A 20,725-nucleotide genomic window follows, 5' to 3' on the forward strand; every position below is an offset into this window, starting at 1 on the left:
ATGAGTGTCAAATTTTGTCAAATGCTTATTTTGCCTCAATTGATATGACAATGTGATTTATCTCCTTTACATTGGTAATATGGTGAATTACAATAATTGCTTTGAAATATTGGACCAATTTTACATCTCTAGGATGAACTCCAAATGGGCATTATGTATAACTCTGTTTATATATTGCTGAATGCTATTTTCTAATAATTCATAAAGGATTTTTGCTCTATATTCATGAGATATTGGTTTATAGTTTTCTTCATTTTGTACTTTTATTTGGGTATAAAAGTAATATTGGTTTCATAAAATGATTTGGAAAATGTTCCCCCCTTTCATTTTCTGGAAGAAATTGTGCAGATCTCATGTTATTTCTTTTTTAAATGTTTAATGGCATTCTGAGAACCGATCCGGACTCAGATATTTCTTTTTTAGTAGTTTTTAAATGATGAATTTAATTTCCTTAATAGTTGTAGACCTATGCAATTACCTTTTGCATACTGAATAATCCTGGGTAGTTATGTGGTAGTTGTATAGTCCATTTCATCTAAATTGTCAAATTTATGTGTGTAGAGTTGTTCATACCATTTCTTTATTATCCTTTTGATATCTATAGGGTCTATAATTATATTGCCTGTTTCATTTCTGGTATTGGTAATTTGTCTGTCTTTCTCTGTCTCTCTTTTTTTGCTCTGTCAGTTTTGTTGGAGCTTTGCCAATTTTATTGTTATTTCCAAAGAACCATCTTTTTGTTTCATTGATTTTCCCTGCTGTTTGTGTATTTAATTTCATTGACTTCTGCTCTTATATTCATAATTCTCTTCCTTTAGCTTGCTTTGGATTTTTTTTCTTCATTTTCTAGTTTCTTGGTGTGGGAGCTTAGGTGAATTTGAGGCCCTTTCTATTTTTAACATAAGAATTTAACACTATAAATGTCAGCACTGCTTTAGCTGCATGCCCAAATTTTTGATGTGTTAAATTTTAATTTTCTTTCTGTCCCATTTACTTTTAAAATTTCCCCTAAGACTTCCTCCTTGACTCAAGAGTTATTTACAGGTGTGTCTTTTAACACCCAACTGTGGATATATTTGTTATTTCTATTACTAACATCTAGTTTGATTCCATTTTTGTCAGAAAACATACTCTACGATTTCAATTCTTTTATATTTTTTGGTGTTAAAGTCCAGGATATAGTCTATCTTGGTAAATGTTCTATATGTATGTGTGTATTCTGCTGTTTTTAGTATTCTAAATATATAAATTAGATGACGTTCATTGATGGTGTTATTTTATATACTGTGTTCCTGTCTAGTTGTTCTAACAGTTGTTGGAAGAGGCTTGTTGATGTATCCAAACATAATTGTAAATTTGTCTATTTATTATTTCAGTTCTATCAGTTTTTGCTGATGGTCTACCACATATTTTGCAAACTCTATTGTTTAGTCTATATTTTCTTGGTGAGTTGATTCTTTTATTATTATGTAATGTCCCTTTTTGTTCCTGGTAATTTTCTGTGCTCTAACATCCATTTTATCAGGTATCAATATAGTCACTCTTGCTTGCTTTTGATTAATGCTTATATGGCAAATACATTTCCATCCTTTTACATTCAACCTACCTATATTGTTCCATTTGAATTGAGTTTCTTGTAGGCAGCTTATAGTGGGGTTCTTTTTCAACCACTCTACCAATCTCTGTCTTATTGGTATAAGAAGCTTATTTAGATTTAGGGTAATTATTAATTTATTAGAACCTAAGTCCACCATTACTTTTATTTTCCATTTCTTCTGTTTTTCCTTACTGTTTTCCCTTCATTCCTGTTACTAGAACTTTTTTTAGAATTCCATTTTGATTTATCCATAGTAATTTCATTATATTTCTTTTATAGCTTTCTTAGTGGTTGTTCTAGGTATTATATAACTGATTATGTAACTTTAAATATAATTTGTTACAATCTATTGATATTGAAATTTTACCAATTTGAGTGGTTTAAAAACCTTACCTACTTTTATGTCCCTTTATCTTGCTCCTTTATAAGTATCTTCAATATGTCCTTTACATTTACATTACATTGAGAACCAGATCAGTGTTGTAACTTTTGCTTTAGTAGTTAAAAATTATAGAGAAAAATCAAGAAGGGATTTGATGCTTCTACTCCCTCAAGAAAGTGTTATTTCTCCCTTCCTGATGTTCCCCAAATCCTTCTTTTATGATTCCCTGCCTCTTTGAAGAACCTTCTTTAACCATTCTTTTAAGGTAGGTCTGCCAGTTTCTTAGTTGTTTCCATTAAGGATATCCTGATTTCTATTTCATTATTCAGAGCTTCTTTCATCAGATATAGAACTTTGGACGGCCTACTCTATTTTCCTAGGAGCATTTGGAAAATGTAACACTTCTTTTGTCTTCCATAGTTTCTGATGTGAAATCCACTGTCATTCATTTGGTTGTCCCCAGTAGGTGAGGTGCTGTTTCTCTATCTCTGCTTTTAAGGTTCTCTGTCTTTAATTTTCATAATTTTGATTATGATGTGTTTTAACGTGGATTTCATTCAGTTTATTCTGTTTGGGGTTTGCTCAGTTTCTTGAATGTGTAGGTTAATGGCACTTGTTAAAGTTGGAGGAATTTTCAATCGTTATTACTTCGAATATCTTTTCAGCCCAATCTTTTATCCTCTCCTTCTGCAATACCAATAATACAAATGGTATATCATTTGTTACAAGTCTCACAGGGCCTGAGGCTCTGTGCATTTTGCATTTTTTTTCCAGTCTATATTACCTCTGTTATTCAGAATGGATAATCTTTATTTTATTTTTTACATCATCTATTTATTTTCTGTCATTTTCTATTTGCTGAGGTTATTTTTCATTTGTTCCTAGTTGCTCATGAAGCATTTTGATGATGGCTGCTTTAAATAATTGTTAGATAATTCTAACATTTGATTCATTTTGGTTTTGGCATCTATTGGTTTTTTCTTAATCGAGAATTTCATGACTCTTGGTATGTTTTTTATTGAAACCTAATATTTTAGATATTATGAGATTCTAGATCTTATCTAAATCGGTTTAGTAGACCTCCTCTGACACCACATTACTGGGGAAAGAGATACTCACTTCACCTTATTACTGTCAGGTAGAGTTAGAAATCTAAATTCCTCATTCTGCCTCCGTTAAAAATCCAGGGTAAGAGGGGTACCTGGTTCCTCCACATCCACAGTGGGAGTTCAGGCTTCTTACTAGGAATGAAAGGGGTTCCTTTTCACCAGTTCAGGTGACAGTCTTGGATCCCAGCTCCCTACTTGGGGAGCCTTTGCTGCTGGAGGTGGAGGTGGGGACAAAGTAGCTGTGTAAATCAGAATCTTTTACTGTTTGTTTTATAAGACCTAATGTTGTTAGCTGTACTTACCAGGAGGAGTGGGGGAAAGCATATCTACTCGATCTTTCCAGAAGTTGATCTCCCAATTGTTTTCTAATGCAGTCACCAAAAAAATACAATTACTCACTTCCTTTAAACTGGCCTCACATGCTTTAGAACACAAACACTTATTTACCAGTCATTAATAATTTTAGCATATAATTATTTCAAATAAGAGTCAAATAAAATACATAGTGAAATATCGTATATCCCCCCTAATATTTTTTCCCCTTAACTGTTAGAAACATTAAAATGCCCTACTTGGAACATTGATTCTCTTTCGTAGCAGTAGACATTTTCATAGAATATAAATTTTGAAATATTTTGCAAGCATTTGTGCTGAATCAACCTAAACTAACATGGCAAAATTAAAAAAAAAAAAAAAATGTACCCAGAACAGCAGGAGTCTGGCAATATGGCAAAATAGGAAGAGCTTTGGTCTGCAGCTGCCAATGAGATCGATGCAGAAGGTGGGTGATTTCCACATTTCCAACTGAGTTACATGGTTCAATCTCATTGGGACTGGTTGGACTGTGGGTGTAGCCCAAGGAGGGCGAGGTGAAGCAGGGTGGGGCATCACCTCACCTGGGAAGTGCAAGGTGTTGGGGAACCTCCTCTCCTAGCCAAGGGAAGCCATTAGGGACTATACCGAGCACTCTGGCCCAGATACTGCGCTATTCCTACAGTCTTCACAACCTGCAGACCAGGAGATTCCCTCTGGTGCCTACACCACCAGGGCCCCTGGGTTTCCAGCACAAAACTGGGTGGCTGTTTGGGCAGACACTGAGCTAGCCACAGGAGTTTATTTCTCACACCCCACTGGCACCTGGAAAGCCAGTGAGACAGAACCGTTCACTCCCCTGGCAAGCGGGCTGAGGCCAGGGAGCCAAGTGCTCTGGCTCGGCAAGTCCCACCCCCACGGAGCCCAGCAAGCTAAGATCCACTGGCTTGAAAGTCTCACGGCCAGCACAACACAACAGTCTGAGCTGGACCTGGGACACTCGAGCTTGGTGGGGGAAGGGGCATCCACCATTGCTGAGGCTTGAGTAGGCAGTTTTCCCTCACAGTGTAAACAAAGCCTCCAGGAAGTTCAAACTGGGTGGAGCCCACTGCAGCTCAGCAAGGCCTCTGAGGCCAGACTGCATCCTCTACATTCCCTCTCTGAAAAAAAGGCAGCAGCCCCAGTCAGCAACTTATAGATAAAACCCCCACCTCCCTGGGACAGAGCAACTCTGGGAATGGGCGGTTGTAGGCGCAGCTTCAGCTGACTTAAACGTCCCTGCCTGGTAGCTCTGAAGAGAGCAGCAGATCTACCAACACAGTGTTCAACCTCTGATAAGGGACAGACTGCCTCCTCAAGTGGGTCCCTGACCCCTGTGTATCCTGATTGGGAGACACTTCCCAGTAGGGGCCGACAGACACCTCATACAGGAGAGCTCTGGCTGGCATCTGGTGGGTGCTCCTCTGGGACGAAGCTTCCAGAGGAAGGAATAGTTAGCAATCTTTGCTTTTCTGCAGCCTCCACCGGTGATACTCAGGCAAACAGGGTCTGGAGTGGACCTTGAGCAAACTCCAGCAGACCTGCTGCAGAGGGGCCTGACTGTTAGAAGGAAAACTAACAAACAGAAAGGAATAGTATTAACATCAACAAAAAGGACGTCCACTCAGAGACACCATCTGACTTCAAAGACCAAAGGTAGATAAATTCGGGAAGGACAAAAAGGCTGAATATTCCAACAATCTGAACGCCTCTTCTCCTTCAAAAGATAACAACTCACCAGCAAAGGAACAAAACTGGATGAAGAATGAGTTTGACGAATTAACAGAAGTAGGCTTCAGAAGGTGAGTAATAACAAACTCCTCCCAGCTAAAGGAGCATGTTCTAACCCAATGCAAGGAAGTTAAGAACCTGGAAAAAGGGTTAGATGAATTGTTAACTAAAATAAACAGTTTAGAGAAGAACATAAATGACCTGAAGGAGATGAAAAACACAGCATGAGAACTTCATGGAGCATATACAAGTATCAATAGCCGAATTGATCAAGTGGAAGAAAGGATAACAGAAATTGAAGATCAATTCAATGAAATACAGTGAGATGACAAGATTAAACACACTGAAAAGAAAAGAACAAAGCCTTGAAGAAAGACGGGACTACGTGAAAAGACCAAATCTACATTTGATTATTGTACCTGAAAGTGATGGGGAGAATGGAACCAAGTTAGAAAATACTCTTCAGGATATCATCCAGGAGAACTTCCCCAACCTAGCAAGACAGGTCAACATTAAAATTCAGGAAATACAGAGAACACCACAAAGATAATCCTCGAGAAGAGCAACCCCAAGACCCATAATTGTCAGATTTACCAAGGTTGAAATGAAGGAAAAAATATTAAGGCCAGCAGAGAAAACAGTTGGGTTACCCACAAAGGGAAGCCCATCACACTAACAGCGGATCTCTCAGCAGAAACCCTACAAGCCAGAAGAGAGTGGAGGCCAATATTCAACATTCTTAAAGAAAAGAATTTCAACCCAGAATTTCATATCCAGCTAAACTAAGCTTCATAAGCAAAGGAGAAATAAAATCCTTTACAGACAAGCAAATGCTGAGAGATTTTGTCACTACCAGGCCTGCCTTACACGAGCTCCTGAAGGAAGCACTAAACATGGAAAGGAACAACTGATACCAGCCACTGGAAAAACATACCAAATTGTAAAGACCACCGATGCTATGAAGAAACTGCATCAACTAACAGGCAAAATAACCAGCTAGCATCATAATGGCAGGATGAAATTCACACATAACAATATTAAAAATGTAAATGGGCTAAATGACCCAATTAAAAGACACAGATTGACAAACTGGATAGAGTCAAGACCCATTGGTGTGCTGTATTCAGGAGAGCCATCTCACATGCAGAGACACACATAGGCTCAAAATCAAGGGATGGAGAAATATTAACCAAGCAAATGGAAAGCAAAAAAAAAGCAGGGGTTGCAATCCTAGTCTCGATAAAACAGACTTTAAACCAACCAACAAAGATCAAAAGAGACAAAGAAGGGCATCACATAATGGTAAAGGGATCAATGCAACAAGAAAAGCTAACTATCCTAAATACATATGCACTCAATATAGGGGTACTCAGATTCATAAAGCAAGTTCTTAGAGACCTACAAAGAGACTTAGACTCCCTCACATTAATAGTGGGAGACTTTAACACCCCACTGTCAATATTAGACAGATCAATGAGACAGAAAATTAACAAGGATATCCAGGACTTGAACCAAGTTCTAGACCAAGCTGACCTAATAGATATCTACAGAACTCTCCACCCAAATCAACAGAATATACATTCTTCTCAGCACTACATCGCAGTTATTCTAAAATTGACCACATAATTGGAAGTTACCACTCCTCAGCAAATGCAAAAGAAGGGAAATCATAACAAACAGTCTCTCAGACCACAGTGCAATCAAACTAGAACTCAGGATTAAGAAACTCACTCAAAACTCCACAGTTACATGGAAACTGTACAACCTACTCCTGAATGACTACTGGATAAATAACAAAATGAAGGCAGAAATAAGTATGTTCTTTGAAACCAACGAGAACAAAGACACAATGTACCAGAATCTCTGGGACACATTTAAAGCGGTGTGGAGAGGGAAATTTATAGTACTAAATGCCCACGAGAGAAAGCAGGAAAGATCTAAAATTGACACCCTAACATCACAATTAAAAGAACTAGAGAACCAAGAGCAAACAAATTCAAAAGCTAGCAGAAGACGAGAAATAACTAAGATCAGAGCAGAACTGAAGGAGAGACAAGAAAAACCCTTCAAAAAAAAAAGCAATGAATCCAGGAGCTGGTTTTTTGAAAAGATCAACAAAACTGATAGACTGCTAGCAAGACTAATAAAGAAGAAAAGAGAGAAGAATCAAATACATGCAATAAAAGATGATAAAGGGGATATCACCACCAATCCCACAGAAATACAAACTACCATCAGAGAATACTATAAATACCTCTATGCAAATAAACTAGAAAATCTAGAAGAAATGGATAAATTTCTCGACACATACACCCTCCCAAGACTAAACCAGGAAGAAGTTGAATCTCTGAATAGACCAATAACAGGCTCTGAAATTGACACAATAATTAATAGCTTACCAACCAAAAAAAGCCCAGGACCAGACAGATTCACAGCCAAATTCTACCAGAGGCACAAAGAGGAACTGGTACCATTCCTTCTGAAATTATTCCAAACAACAGAAAAAGAGAGAATCCTCCCTAACTCATTTTATAAGGCCAGCATAATCCTGATACCAAAACCTGGCAGAGACACAACAAAAAAGAAAATTTCAGGCCAATATCCCCCATGAAAATCCTTGATAAAATACTGACAAACCAAATCCAGCAGCACATCAAAAAGCTTATCCACCACGATCAAGTCGGCTTCATCCCTGGGATGCAGGGCTGGTTCAACACACGCAAATCAATAAACACAATCCATCACATAAACAGAATCAATGACAAAAACCACATGATTATCTCAATAGATGCAGAAAAGGCGTTTGACAAAATTCAACAACGCTTCATGCTAAAAACTCTCAATAAATTAGGTATTGATGGAACATATCTCCAAATAATAAGAGCTATTTATGAAAAACCCACAGCCAAGATCATACTGAATGGGCAAAAACAGGAAGCATTCCCTTTGAAAACTGGCACAAGAAAAGAATGCCCTCTCTCACCACTCCTATTCAACATAGTATTGGAAGATCTGGCCAGGGCAATCAGGCAAGAGAAAGAAAAAAGGGTATTCAATTAGGAAAAGAGGAAGTCAAATTGTCTCTGTTTGCAGATTACATGACTGTATATTTAGAAAGCCCTATTGTCTCAGCCCAAAATCTCCTTAAGCTGATAAGCAACTTCAGCAAAGGCTGAGGATACAAAATCAATGTGCAAAAATCACAAGCATTCCTATACACTAATAACAGACAAACAGAGAGCCAAATCATGAGTGAACTCCCATTCACAAATGCTACAAAGGGAATGAAATACCTAGGAATCCAACTTACAAGGGATATTAAGGACCTCTTCAAGGAGAACTACAAAGCACTGCTCAAGGAAATAAGAGAGGACACAAACAAATGGAAAAACGTTCCATTTTCATGGATAGGAAGAATCAATATCGTGAGAATGGCCATACTGCCCAAGGTAATTGAAACATTCAATGCTGTCCCCATCAAGCTACCATTGACTTTCTCACAGAATTGGAAAAAACTACTTCAAATTTCATATGGAATCAAAAAAGAGCCCACATAGCCAAGCCAATCCTAAGCAAAAAGAATAAAGCTGGAGGTATCATGCTACTTGACTTCAAACTATACTACAAGGCTACAATAACCAAAACAGCATGGTACTGGTACCAAAACAGAGACATAGACCAATGGAACAGAACAGAGGCCTCAGAAATAATGCCACATATCTACAATCATCTGATCTTTGACAAACCTGACAAAAACAAGCACTGGGGAAAGGATTCCGTATTTAATAAATGGTGCTGGGAAAACTGGCTAGCCATATGTAGAAAGCTGAAACTGGATTCCTTCCTTACATCTTACACAAAAATTAATTCAAAATGGATTAAAGACTTATATGTTAGACCTAAAACCATAAAAGCCCTAGAAGAAAACCTAGGCAATACCATTCAGGACACAGGCATGGACAAAGATTTCATGACTAAAACACCAAAAGCAATGGCAACCAAAGCCAAAATTGACAAATGGGATCTAATTAAAGAGCTTCTGCACAGCAAAATAAACTATCACCAGAGTGAACAGGCAACCTACAGAACGGGAGAAAATTTTTGCAATCTATCTATCTGGCAAAGGGCTAATATCCAGGATCCACAAAGAATTTTAACAAATTTACAAGAAAAAAAACAAAACGTTTTTTTTGATGGTGTATATGTGCCACATTTTCTTTATCCAGTCTGTCATTGATGGGCATTTGGGTTGGTTCCAAGTCTTTGTTATTCTGAACAGTGCCACAATAAACATACATGTGCATGTGTCTTCATAGTAGAATGATTTATAATCCTTTGGGTATATACCCAGTAATGGGTATATAAAAGTGGCCCATCAAAAAGTGGGCCAAGGATATGAACAGACACTTCTCAAAAGAAGACATCTATGCAGCCAACAGACACATTAAAAAAATGCTCATCATCACTGGTTATTAGAGAAATGCAAATCAAAACCACAATGAGATACCACCTCACTCCAGTTAGAATGGCGATCATTAAAAAGTCAGGAAACAACAGATTCTGGGGAGGATGTGGAGAAACAGGAATGCTTTTACACTGTTCGGGGAGTGTAAATTAGTTGTGGAAGACAGTGTGGCGATTCCTCAAGAATCTAGAACTAGAAATACCATTTGACTCAGCAATCCCATTACTGGGTATATACCCAAAGGATTATAAATCATTCTACTATAAAGACATATGCACACGTATGTTTACTGTGGCACTGTTCAGAATAACAAAGACTTGGAACCAACCCAAATGCCCATCAATGATAGACTGCATAAAGAAAATGTGGCACATATACACCATAGAATACTATAGAGCCATAAAAATGGATGAGTTTATATCCTTTGCAGGGACATGGATGACACTGGAAACCATCATTCTCAGCAAACTATCACAAGAACAGAAAACCAAACACCGGCATGTTCTCACTCATAAGTGGGAATTGAACAATGAGAACATATAGACACAGGGAGGGGAATATCACACACCGGGGCCTGTTGCAGGGTGGGAGCTAGGGCACGGATAACATTAGGAGAAATACCCAATGTATATGATAAGTTGATGGGTGCAGCAAACCACCATGGCATGTGTATACCTATGTAACAAACCTGCACATTTGGCACACGTACCCCTGAACTTAAAATATAATGAAAAAAATTTACCCGGAACAACAAGAAAATTTGTTCTCTGCATCATTTTGACTTAAAATATCTATTTTTATGAAGTTCATTACTGCCTTTTAAATTGTTCAAATATATTTTGGGGCACTTTGAAAATCCCTTTCTGAAAGACCTTTGGCTTGATGTGTTAAACTAGAGTCCCAGCTCTAGGTGCACTTTTTCACTGGGCTTGAGAAGGACATATTGTTCAACATGATTTAAATTACTTGTGAGTATACACAAAGAAAAAAAAACTAGTGTTTTCTGTTTAGTGCCTTTATATTCTCTTTTAAACCACTATTAAAAATAAAAAGCATGACAATGTTTTTCAATACTTAAATTTTTAATTCACAAAGTACTATTTTATTCAATTTAATTGCATATTAGATGTATCTTTTGAGTTACACGCAACAGAAAATGTTTTTTAAACATTCCTATATAGACATTTTCTGTGCTATTTACACAGTACAGAAAGCCCTCAATGAGAATTTAGGCACATATGTTTACAAAGGAAAACATTGTAATTATTAGAAAGTATGTCAAAATAAATCCATGATCCTTGATTTAAATAAAACTAAAGATTATGATCATATTTCTTTCTTTAAAAGTACAAAGACAGTTAATAAAATGCTATAGTTATAAACATGTGCTATGATTTTGCAGCATTAAATATTAAGTTACATATATAATAAAGCTAACATTGTGCTACATTATTTTCTAAAGTAAATTAAAAATTAAATAGCAAAATCAGTTTTTATAAACAAAGTTTTTGAATATAATAAGCCAATACATAAAAATAATATACATAGTTGTTGCAGGTTAATCTTGTGATTAAAAGTAATTTTGACAACGTTATTCATGAATTATTTTCACTGACTTCATAAGCAAATTTTATTGTAAAAGCACAATCACGCATTCATGATTCACTGAGAATCACTCAGACATTATTATGATGACACATGAATCAGAAGATATGCAAGCCCAAAGAATTATCCAGTGCATTCCATAGGCCAGCAAAAACATGACTTTCTTTGCCAGCTTCTCTTACAATTTGTGAATCACACTTTTGAATGCCAATAAATCTCAACCTATTAGATGCTTTTGGAAATTAATAAAACTTTAAGCTTACTAAACTGTCTCATTATAGGCAGTTTATAGTGAGACTCACCTGACACTTACTTAAAATGGCTATTTCCCTATGTTTACTAAAAATGGCTATTTCCTTGAAAGTTGATTTTTGTTTATCATTTACTTGTTGCAGATGCTACTGCTGTGTCTATGGCAGACTATCCATAATGTACTTAAATTCTCTCTGCAGGCTAAATGTACGACCAGAGAGTATTTTCTGCCAGTTGTCCTGGGGAAATCATAAATAGCACCTTCTTTCACTTTCAGTGGTTGGATGATAAATTTTATGGCCACCCTCCCAATTTATAAGTAAAATTACAAAAAAAAAAAAAAGAAAGAAAGAGTGCTAAGGCAAATAAATGTGTCTTGATTCCCCAGCACCACTATAGGGATACAAGAGTGGCAAAGAATGGGTTCCATAAAAATTCCATGGAATTTATGATATAACTGACCAGTTGAAAGGAATAAAATTGATATTAAAAAATACAAATTATAGATAATAGCCTCATTTTCTAAGAAGCATGTAATTTGCAGGCCAAAGCTGTTCAACGTGGTGGTTAATCCTAGGTTCCTCAGGAGGACTCCGTGAATGTGAATCTCAGCTCTAAACATTTACAGTCAGGGTGACTTTAGGCAGCTTACCTAATCTCTCTAAGCTGCAGTTTCCTCATCTATAAAAAAGTCGATATTAACTGTTTTTATAGCATAGGACCATTGTGTGAATTAAATGAACAAAACATGTCACAGCAATTTGTACAGTGCCCATCATATGCCATGCACTCAATGTCAGTTATTATTATCCTCAGTGAAGCAGAATTCAATTGGTAAACAGGGCATGTAACTGACCTTCTGGATACAGTGCAGATACATTCCTAAGTATCATATGAAAGAAGGGTCCATAGTTCCATTTTCTTTTTCTCAATACTAGAGTAGGATAAATTCATGGTTAATTAATAAAAATCAAAATAGACATTACATAAATCTGTATAACTTAAGATTCTAAAATAATTGAGTCATTCTTCTATTTTTCATTCATTCAATAAGTATTTATTCAGAATATAGTACAAGTAGGTCACTTTGCCTTTAATTAATACTGCAACACACACTTGAACTTTTTTCCACCTATAGATGAACAATACTAATGAGGAATAAGTCCCCAATTCTTTGCATAAATTCGTTCGATTAGACAAAATGAAAGAAATGCTTTCAGTGATCAAAACTAAACTATGAAACTGTGAAAATAATTATACCTTTTAAGATTAAATTTTGAATTGGATCTGAGATATTCTGAAGTATACTGGCAGGGGAAAGTGGAATGAGGTTAGTGGAGTGAACACAAACATCAACTCTCTACAGTATGATGTAAAGAAATACAATCACTAAATTTCGGGGGGAACAGACACAGGGTCTTCCTCTGTCTCCCGGGCTGAAGTGCAGTGGCAATCATAGCTCAGTGCAGCATCAAACTCCTGGGGTCAAGTAATTCTCCTGCCTCAGCCACCCAAGTAGCTGGAACTACAGGCAAGTACCATGCCTGGCTAATGTCTTTTTTATTTTTAGTAGAGACAGGGTCTTACTATGTTGCCCAGGCTGGTCACAAGTTCCTATCCTCATGTGATCCATCCTCCTTGGCCTCCCAAAGTTCTGAGATTATAGGTGTTAGCCACCACGCCTGGCCTAAAATTCTTTACATTTAAAATCAATGCATTATCTTATTAGAATAAAGGATAAAAATAAGGTTTGCATTTGTACTGTCCATGAAACATGAAGCACAAGGGAAATTTAAATAAGTTGAAAGCAACATAATCTGTGAAATAGTTTAGGAATTAGAACTCGTTTTGCTCACAAGACACTAATTCATTATTACAGAAAATATGACTGGACCTTTATACTATTCTATGTGTTTTTCAAAGTAAAAGAAGCAAATACTGAAGTTATAAAAAGCTTGTTTTACTTTATTAGAATATTTTTTTCAATTCTGATTTGTCACAATTTAGATTGTTTTTCTAAGAATAAGTAGAAATTTACAAAATTTAATTTTTATTTATACATTCATCCATTCAATAAACATTTCAAGACAGCTGTATTGCACCCTTTCAGTGGTAGTTACAGGACAAAGAAAGAAAATAATCCAAGACAGAGACCAACAAATGTATATTTATAACGCAGAGTAATAAACACAAATAAATGTGGAGTTATTTAAGCATGTAAGATGGTACACGCTCTACCAGGTATGGGGGCTTCTCTAAGACACAAGATCAGATTAAGTCTTGAAAGATAATCTGGGGTTAGTCAAGCAGGTAGAAGTGTGAAGAGCACTTTCTGAGCGGAATCTCCATGTGCCAAGCCTAGTTCAAGCGACTGGATAGAGATTAGCAATTTGGAGAATGCAATATTAAGAAATGGCAAAGGTGAGCCTACAGAGATTCCAAAGTTACATAGTGAGGTTTGTGTTTGAGAAAGTGGACTCAGGCAGCCATGCAAAAGAGGGATTAATAGAAAAGGAGACTGAGGTAGGAAAATCAAGGCATTAGCTGTTGCAGCGGGTGTGGGCAGAGTTGGGGAGGCAACGGGGTGGATTCATGAGCTATTAAAAAGGTCAAAGGAGCAGGGATTCATGACCCATAAGTATTAATTAATACAGAAGAAGAAAATATCAGAATGAGTTCTAAATCGGGGCCTGAGCAGCTAAATGTTGGGATAATAACAAAAAGACTGCAAAAGGAGAAGATTTACACTTTGGCAAAAAATGTATATGAAAGTATCTGGGAATTTTATGCCATCATTAAATCTATTTATTATGCTGAAAATCCTTGCTAGCTGGAAAGACTAAGAGAATTCCCCAAGGTGCCTAATATATAAACTTGGAGTAGTTTTCCTACTTCAGCTTTTATGCGGCTTATTATTTGCAGTCAGTTTATAGTTGGTCAATATTAGTTAATCCATTTATCATCTCTGTAAGATTGGTTAATGGAAGCAGATTAAAATCCAACAGTGGTAATTTTCTAGAAGTCCTCTAGAGAGACTACAAAAAGCCAAAAATCAACTTTAGTTTTTGAGTACTTTTCCTATTTAAGGTTACTGAGATAAATTGTCTTTGCTAGAAAAAAATAAACAGTATTGCCAATTAAAAATTCAATTTACTATGGAAGTATTTCTGATCATTTTACCTTTGGGAAGCAATGCTTCTTGCTTGAAAACTGTATCAGCCTCAATGGTTAGTGGTGGTAAAATGGAAGAATGCATACTGCAGATGGGCTACACATTTGTTTCCTTGTGTTCTATATTCCAAGTCACAAATATACTGCTTTGAATTGTATTTAGTCAAACACCAGATTTGACTAATATTTCCCTGAATTCAAATAGTTTAGATTAATTAAGCTAACTGGTTATCTACCATTATATAGATATTACCCAAGTAATGTTGTCAAAATAATAATTAATTAAACTAAAATAAATGTATGGCCCTGAGATCAGAATAAAATGAAAACCAAGAATAAAATAATGTTTGCCATTACTGGGATGTATTCAAGTTCAGCAAACTTATATGTGTAGTTAAGATGCTTTACAACAAAATATTGCATTTTGTTATAGCAACAAAGTATTGAGCAGCTTCCAAGTCATTACCTTATGTGTATTATTCATACTAGTAATATTGGTAAACATTAGTGATACAATTTTCACTACCAAAATTTTATTATATTTTTCTTAGCCACTACATGGAGTAAATTTTTATAAAGTATTTCTTTTCAAATCATTGAATTCCTCCTCCCCAACCTTTAAATCCCCTAGTCGCCAAGAATCTTGGGTTCCACACCACCACTCTTTGCTTCTGTTCTTAAAGTTGCTGCCCTTTGAGCAGTGGGACACTGCACCCACCAGCTCCAAGGACACATCATGGTCATTAATGTTATCTAGTATCCTGTGGCATGATTTTAGTATTTCATTCAAGCATTGACAACTTTTCATGTCGATTCAGATTTTATAAGATTTGATTACAGTGAGTTTATAAAATATTTCAGTTATATATGCAATAGAAACGAAGTATCCTATTTTTGAAGATAAGTCTAAGGCATTCACAGCAATAAAAAAGAAGTACTTTAGTATTTCTGGACTTCAGTCAAGGGAATTATTATTGTAAAGCACTAATAATGCAGGTTTAGATATTTAACCAGCCATAGATACCAGGAAGCCAGGTGTTAAATCAAAGACACCAGGAAACCATGAGCCACAAAAGCATCAGTGTAGCAGTGTTTTAAGTATTACGACTATATGGACCTGCACCCTAAAACATAAACAATGGTGTACCTTATGAAGTTCAAAACACTACTTAAAGATTAAGAAGCACTTTAGCCTGGTGGGGAAAGCAGTGGTTATGACTGGAATAAAGACTGGAAAATTTGCTTTTGTAGTGCAGAGCTTTAGAGCAAGCACAGTTTTATTTATTTGCCTTAAATCAATATTTCCAGATAAAAGGTATATTTTTCTTGTGGAGATTGTAGAATAACTATCATTAGCAAAGGCAGAAAGTATTCATTTCAACTTAGTAAGGACATATTTTTTCACTATCACAGAAAGATGACCTTTACATAAAAATTGTTACATATACTTCCATAGATACTAATAGTAAGCATGATTTTTTTAAAAAAATAACTTTCTGAGACAAATGGCAAAGGTTTTCTTTTTCATGAATTCTTTGGTTATAAACAGGTTTTGAGTGATTTTTGTTCTATGAAGTATTAAGTGATTCTGCTGATATCTGTTCTGTGTGTCCTTTGAAGACCAGAATATAATTAATTTTATTCTGGTCTAACATATTTATTCTGATTTACATTGCTTTTATGAAACATAATTACAGAATGAAAATATACCTTTAGATCTGAGATAGCATATATCAATGATGAAGCTCCTGCTGAGCATGTTGCATAAGCTTTTCATCCTTTTAGAACTAAAAACTCAGAAGCTCTTAATAGGAAGGATAAACAAAGCTGAAATACGAACTCTGTATATCTTCCAATGATTCTCGACATGATGTTTTGTATTCACTGGCCCAGAGAATCCTGAGTTAAATAAAGCATAATCAAATATAATTAGTATGTTCTGGTTATTTTATAGTAACTTACTATCACTTTAGCAAAGCAAAAAATACTGGGAAGTGAGGGATCCAATCTACTGCCAAAACAGAGCTCCTATTCTAATGCTGATGAACTAAAAATTTTGAATGTAATCAGCAAAGAAAGTTAGCTTATATGCATAAGTTTACACCCCCAAATATATGGGAATATATGAAACTAAAATAACAGATAATCCAGAAAATTTTAGAGGAAAACAAATAAAGCTACATGAAAAATTGTAAAAGAAACTAGTCTGTGGTGATAAAATAAAACATGTAGCCAGTGCAAAAGATTTACTTCTAGATTGGTTGCTATGTGTCCTCTGGTAGAAAAGGAAAGTATTTATTTTTGTATAACTATACTGTATATTTTCCCCTATATTAGTGTTAACAAGCATATTTGAGCACATCATAAATGACCAGATCTTTTATGGAACTAAAAACAAGTAACTGATTAATAGATAGCCTATGTATATTGAATTTTACCTTTTATTTGGAATATCATTCAGAAGTAACTTACATTTTTTCTATGCCTGGGGACATTATTTTCTATACCATTGCTATCATCTGATTTCCTGTACAGAAAACAAAAAAGAAAATTACTAAATGCTTATATTACATAAAATTAAGTCAGTACATCACTGATATGGCTATCAGGTTAAAATGTAAAATGTCAATACAGACAGAATTCTTTCTTCCTAAAACTGTTTTACTTACAATGTTGAATTTATTTTATGGCATTGCTTGAAGAGGAGCTGTTACCACAAATGATAGTGACAAAGGCTTGTCGATTTTACGCACAGGGAGAATTGCTTCTCCCCAAACATGAGTGAGGACTTGGGCTTAAAGACCATAACTTATGTGTGGTTTTGGAAACATGCAAGGTAATAGCCAATTAGGAGGTCAGCCAACGTGTGTGATATTGGTGCTATACGTTTGTATGCTTATTACACTGAAATAGAGGTTAAAAATGGTTCTTTTTCTACCCAAAGTTTATCAGAGCAGGACTACAAATGTGGGCCTCAGATTCTAAAGATTGATGAAAACTAAATAACCAGTATGCATAATGAATACCTTGCCCTTCAAGGTCTTGGGGGCAGGCTTCAATTATCAAATCATAATGCATATCATAAGACAGTGTTACTTACAATTAACTGATAATTAATATTTTCTAAAAAACAAAGAAATCCCACATGAGTGCTTCTTTTTCGTGTGTGTACTCTTCAAAATAATGGCCACTAAGAACATACCTCAGCAACTATTGCAAGAAATGGTTTGAGGGACACCAAAAAGCTCATTGTTCTGAATGAGTTCAAGTGTCCTTGATATTTGTATACAATCTAAAGATAGTGAAATAACCTAAAGAAAAACTAAACACCTTCAGTGATCCTTATGGTGCTGTACAAGATGAGCAAAATGATGTACATTAATCCAATTTTCAGAAAAATAATTCATCTTTTACACTATATATTGAATCCATTTTACATTGTTCAGAAGTGATGGTCCATTCCACACTGTTCTGGCACCATCCTTTCAGAGTGTGTTTTAAATCAGAATGCAACTTCCAAATGTGGGCTCAGAGGAATGGTTAGAGACAGTGGGAGGCAGAGCTCGGAGAATAGAGGAATCCGAGCAAGGTTCTGTTTTCAAATATGTCAATGACTGTCACGTTTGTTATATGATGCTAAGAACAAGAAAAAGGCCAATACGTGGAAATAGGAAAGATTAAAAGTTCAAATCAACATAAATAAGATGTCTATGTTCTCCAGAAAGAGAAGGGATTCTCTTGGGAGAGATACAATTCCCTTCCAACTATGGGAGTCTATGATTCTAAGACAACACTGCTTTTCTCTATCTGGTGTTATAGGATTTCTGATGTAGTTATTTTGTGCCCTTAACTTGGAAGCTCATATCATGTTGGTTTATTTTACCAGCCTATGTGAACGGAGTGAACATGATTATTTGAATAATGTCTACAAACATCTAAATGACAACTGTCTGCTCCACTCCTGCTATCTGTGCCTATAACACTCACTCCATAGAGCTCCTGTTGGCTGATAAACTCAAAGTGCCATTTTGTGTTAGTTACAGTTGCTCAGGCCTTCCACTTCTCAGGTTTCTTGCAGCAACTTTAATCTAGCCTCGTTTTCCTGGCCCCCAGCCCTTGGCTCTATTGCTCAGGCTTTAATCTCAGTCTTAGACACCTCTGTCACTGGCCTCCGTACTCAGTTCTCTGGCTTGGAGGAATTCGGAACTCCCATCTTTACCAAACTAAATTACATCCCTGGTGATTTTATTTCCAGACCTCCTCATGCTTAACTCTAAACAAAGGCTGTGTAAGAGAACCTGTGGCACAATTTGTGTTCTCTGAATAATAATAACTAATAGAATTCTAGGCCAGTGATTTTCAACAGACAGAGGATCAAAAACATTTGTAGATGTTTTCAAGAAATACAGATGCCATAGCCCCAACCCAAGAGGTTCTGATCCAGGAGACTCAGCAAGGTCTGAGCAACTGTATTTTTTTAAAGAGACTCTTAAGTGATCAAAAATTGCCAGGCTTGAGAACTATTGCTTTAAAAAAATGATATTAAATACTTCCTGATGGTTACTGCACACCTTCTGTGCACCATAACCTATGCTATGCATTTACACATATATAATATTCATTGCATCCAACAACCTCATATGGTGAGTACTATTATTAAATCCATTTTGTAGAGAAGAAAGCTGAAGTACAGAGAAGTGCAGGTAGTAAGTGATGAAGAAGAATTCTCACGCAGGCAGGCAGACTTGGAAAGCCACTTTCCACCACCACGTGGACATATACAGAAAATACTCCTCTGCCTTTACTCCCCCAACTGCAAACATTTCATTCAATTTTATATTTCCCTGTATTTTACTCAAGTGAAAATTAATCTGTAAAAAATAATACTTACAGCTGTTCAATCTGCTCAAATTCTTTCCCCTCATCTGTGTAACAAAAGAAGAATTTGACTATGAAGTTGGTTTGTCATTTTTATGGAACATATATGCTCAATTAAACCTCCTTCCTAAGTAAGAAAGTACTATGCTGTTTCTCCTGTTTGGAACGAAGGAGAGACATGCTACCTTAAACACCTACACCTCCTTTATCTGCACTACAGATCTTATCTGCATTTCTGATCAAACATAGTTTAGCGTCCTGGTATTTTCAAAAACATGACTGCTTAGTTTGTCATTATTTAAATCATTAAAAATTTAGTATAAAATCAGGAAAGAATACAGGATGTAAGGTCAATTTTCTAGAGGATTACTGCTTTATCAACCTGTAACCCATCAGGTACAGGCCGCAAAAATAGGAAATGACAGGACGGTCTCTCTTTAATGAGAACTCTGGAATGGTTAATAAAATATTTTTTTAAATGATAATCTAAGTGAAAGAAAAATTGTTTCTTTGAGACTTTTTATATTAAGCTAGCATAGATTTTTCTAATATTCCAGTGCCAGAATACATATCACCTAATTGGTACTTAGGTACCAGTAGCACCAAAAAAAAAAAGGGGGGGGGTGGTGGGGGAAGAGAAAGAAAAAAGGTATTTGTAATACAAAGTTTTTTCAGGAATTGAAACAGGAAGACCATGGATATATGTTTCCAGCTCACTGTCACCATTGTTGTAAACCTAAATACTGCTCCAAATAAGAAAATGAAGATTTTCCCCAAAAATCCTAAAGTCATTGCAATGTATCAAATCATAATCCATATCATAAGTAAATGATACTTATAATTAACTGATAATACTTTCTAAAGAAAACAAACAAAAAAAAGAAATCCCACCTGAGTGCTTCTTTTTCTTTTGTGTGTACTTTTCACAAAGCAGAATGGTGGCCACTAAAAGAATCACCTCAGCCACTATTACAAGAAATGGTTTGAGGGGTACCAAATAGCTCAGCACCACAAGCTCAATGTGTTCTTCACTCTCGCCTAATTGGAATAGTGCATGGCACCAGTAAGATCCCACATCTTCCTCCAAAAGTTGTGTTATCTTCAGCTTTGTTTCGTTACCATATGTTCCATTGATCACATATTTATTCATTTGAACACCAACAGGAACCTAATATGAGGAGACA

The 20,725-nt window shown here is 35.9% G+C and overlaps 1 protein-coding gene across 4 annotated transcripts in view; it reads right to left on the bottom strand.

Annotated features, from left to right (window-relative positions):
- EMB (embigin) overlaps window positions 1-20,725 on the bottom strand; it is a 126,230-nt gene that overhangs the window by 66,411 nt on the left and 39,094 nt on the right. Inside the window, exons 6-11 of one of the 4 annotated variants that reach the window (XR_008525249.2) lie at window positions 20,433-20,709; window positions 19,555-19,588; window positions 17,136-17,190; window positions 16,374-16,562; window positions 12,349-12,426; window positions 3,391-3,453 (exon numbers count right to left, since the gene is read on the bottom strand). Coding sequence is in view for 1 of the 4 variants with exons in the window: in XM_002815545.6 (XP_002815591.2) it covers window positions 16,545-16,562; window positions 17,136-17,190; window positions 19,555-19,588; window positions 20,433-20,709 (384 nt within the window). In the remaining 3 variants the exon portion in view is untranslated. Of the gene's footprint in view, window positions 1-3,390; window positions 3,454-10,714; window positions 12,427-13,436; window positions 16,563-17,135; window positions 17,191-19,554; window positions 19,589-20,432; window positions 20,710-20,725 lie in introns of those variants that run through there. The other 3 variants (XR_008525250.2, XR_008525248.2, XM_002815545.6) reach the window with 3 other exon arrangements.

Source organism: Pongo abelii, chromosome 4 (assembly GCF_028885655.2).
Source record: "Pongo abelii isolate AG06213 chromosome 4, NHGRI_mPonAbe1-v2.0_pri, whole genome shotgun sequence".
In the NCBI taxonomy this organism is placed as follows: Eukaryota; Metazoa; Chordata; class Mammalia; order Primates; family Hominidae; genus Pongo; species Pongo abelii.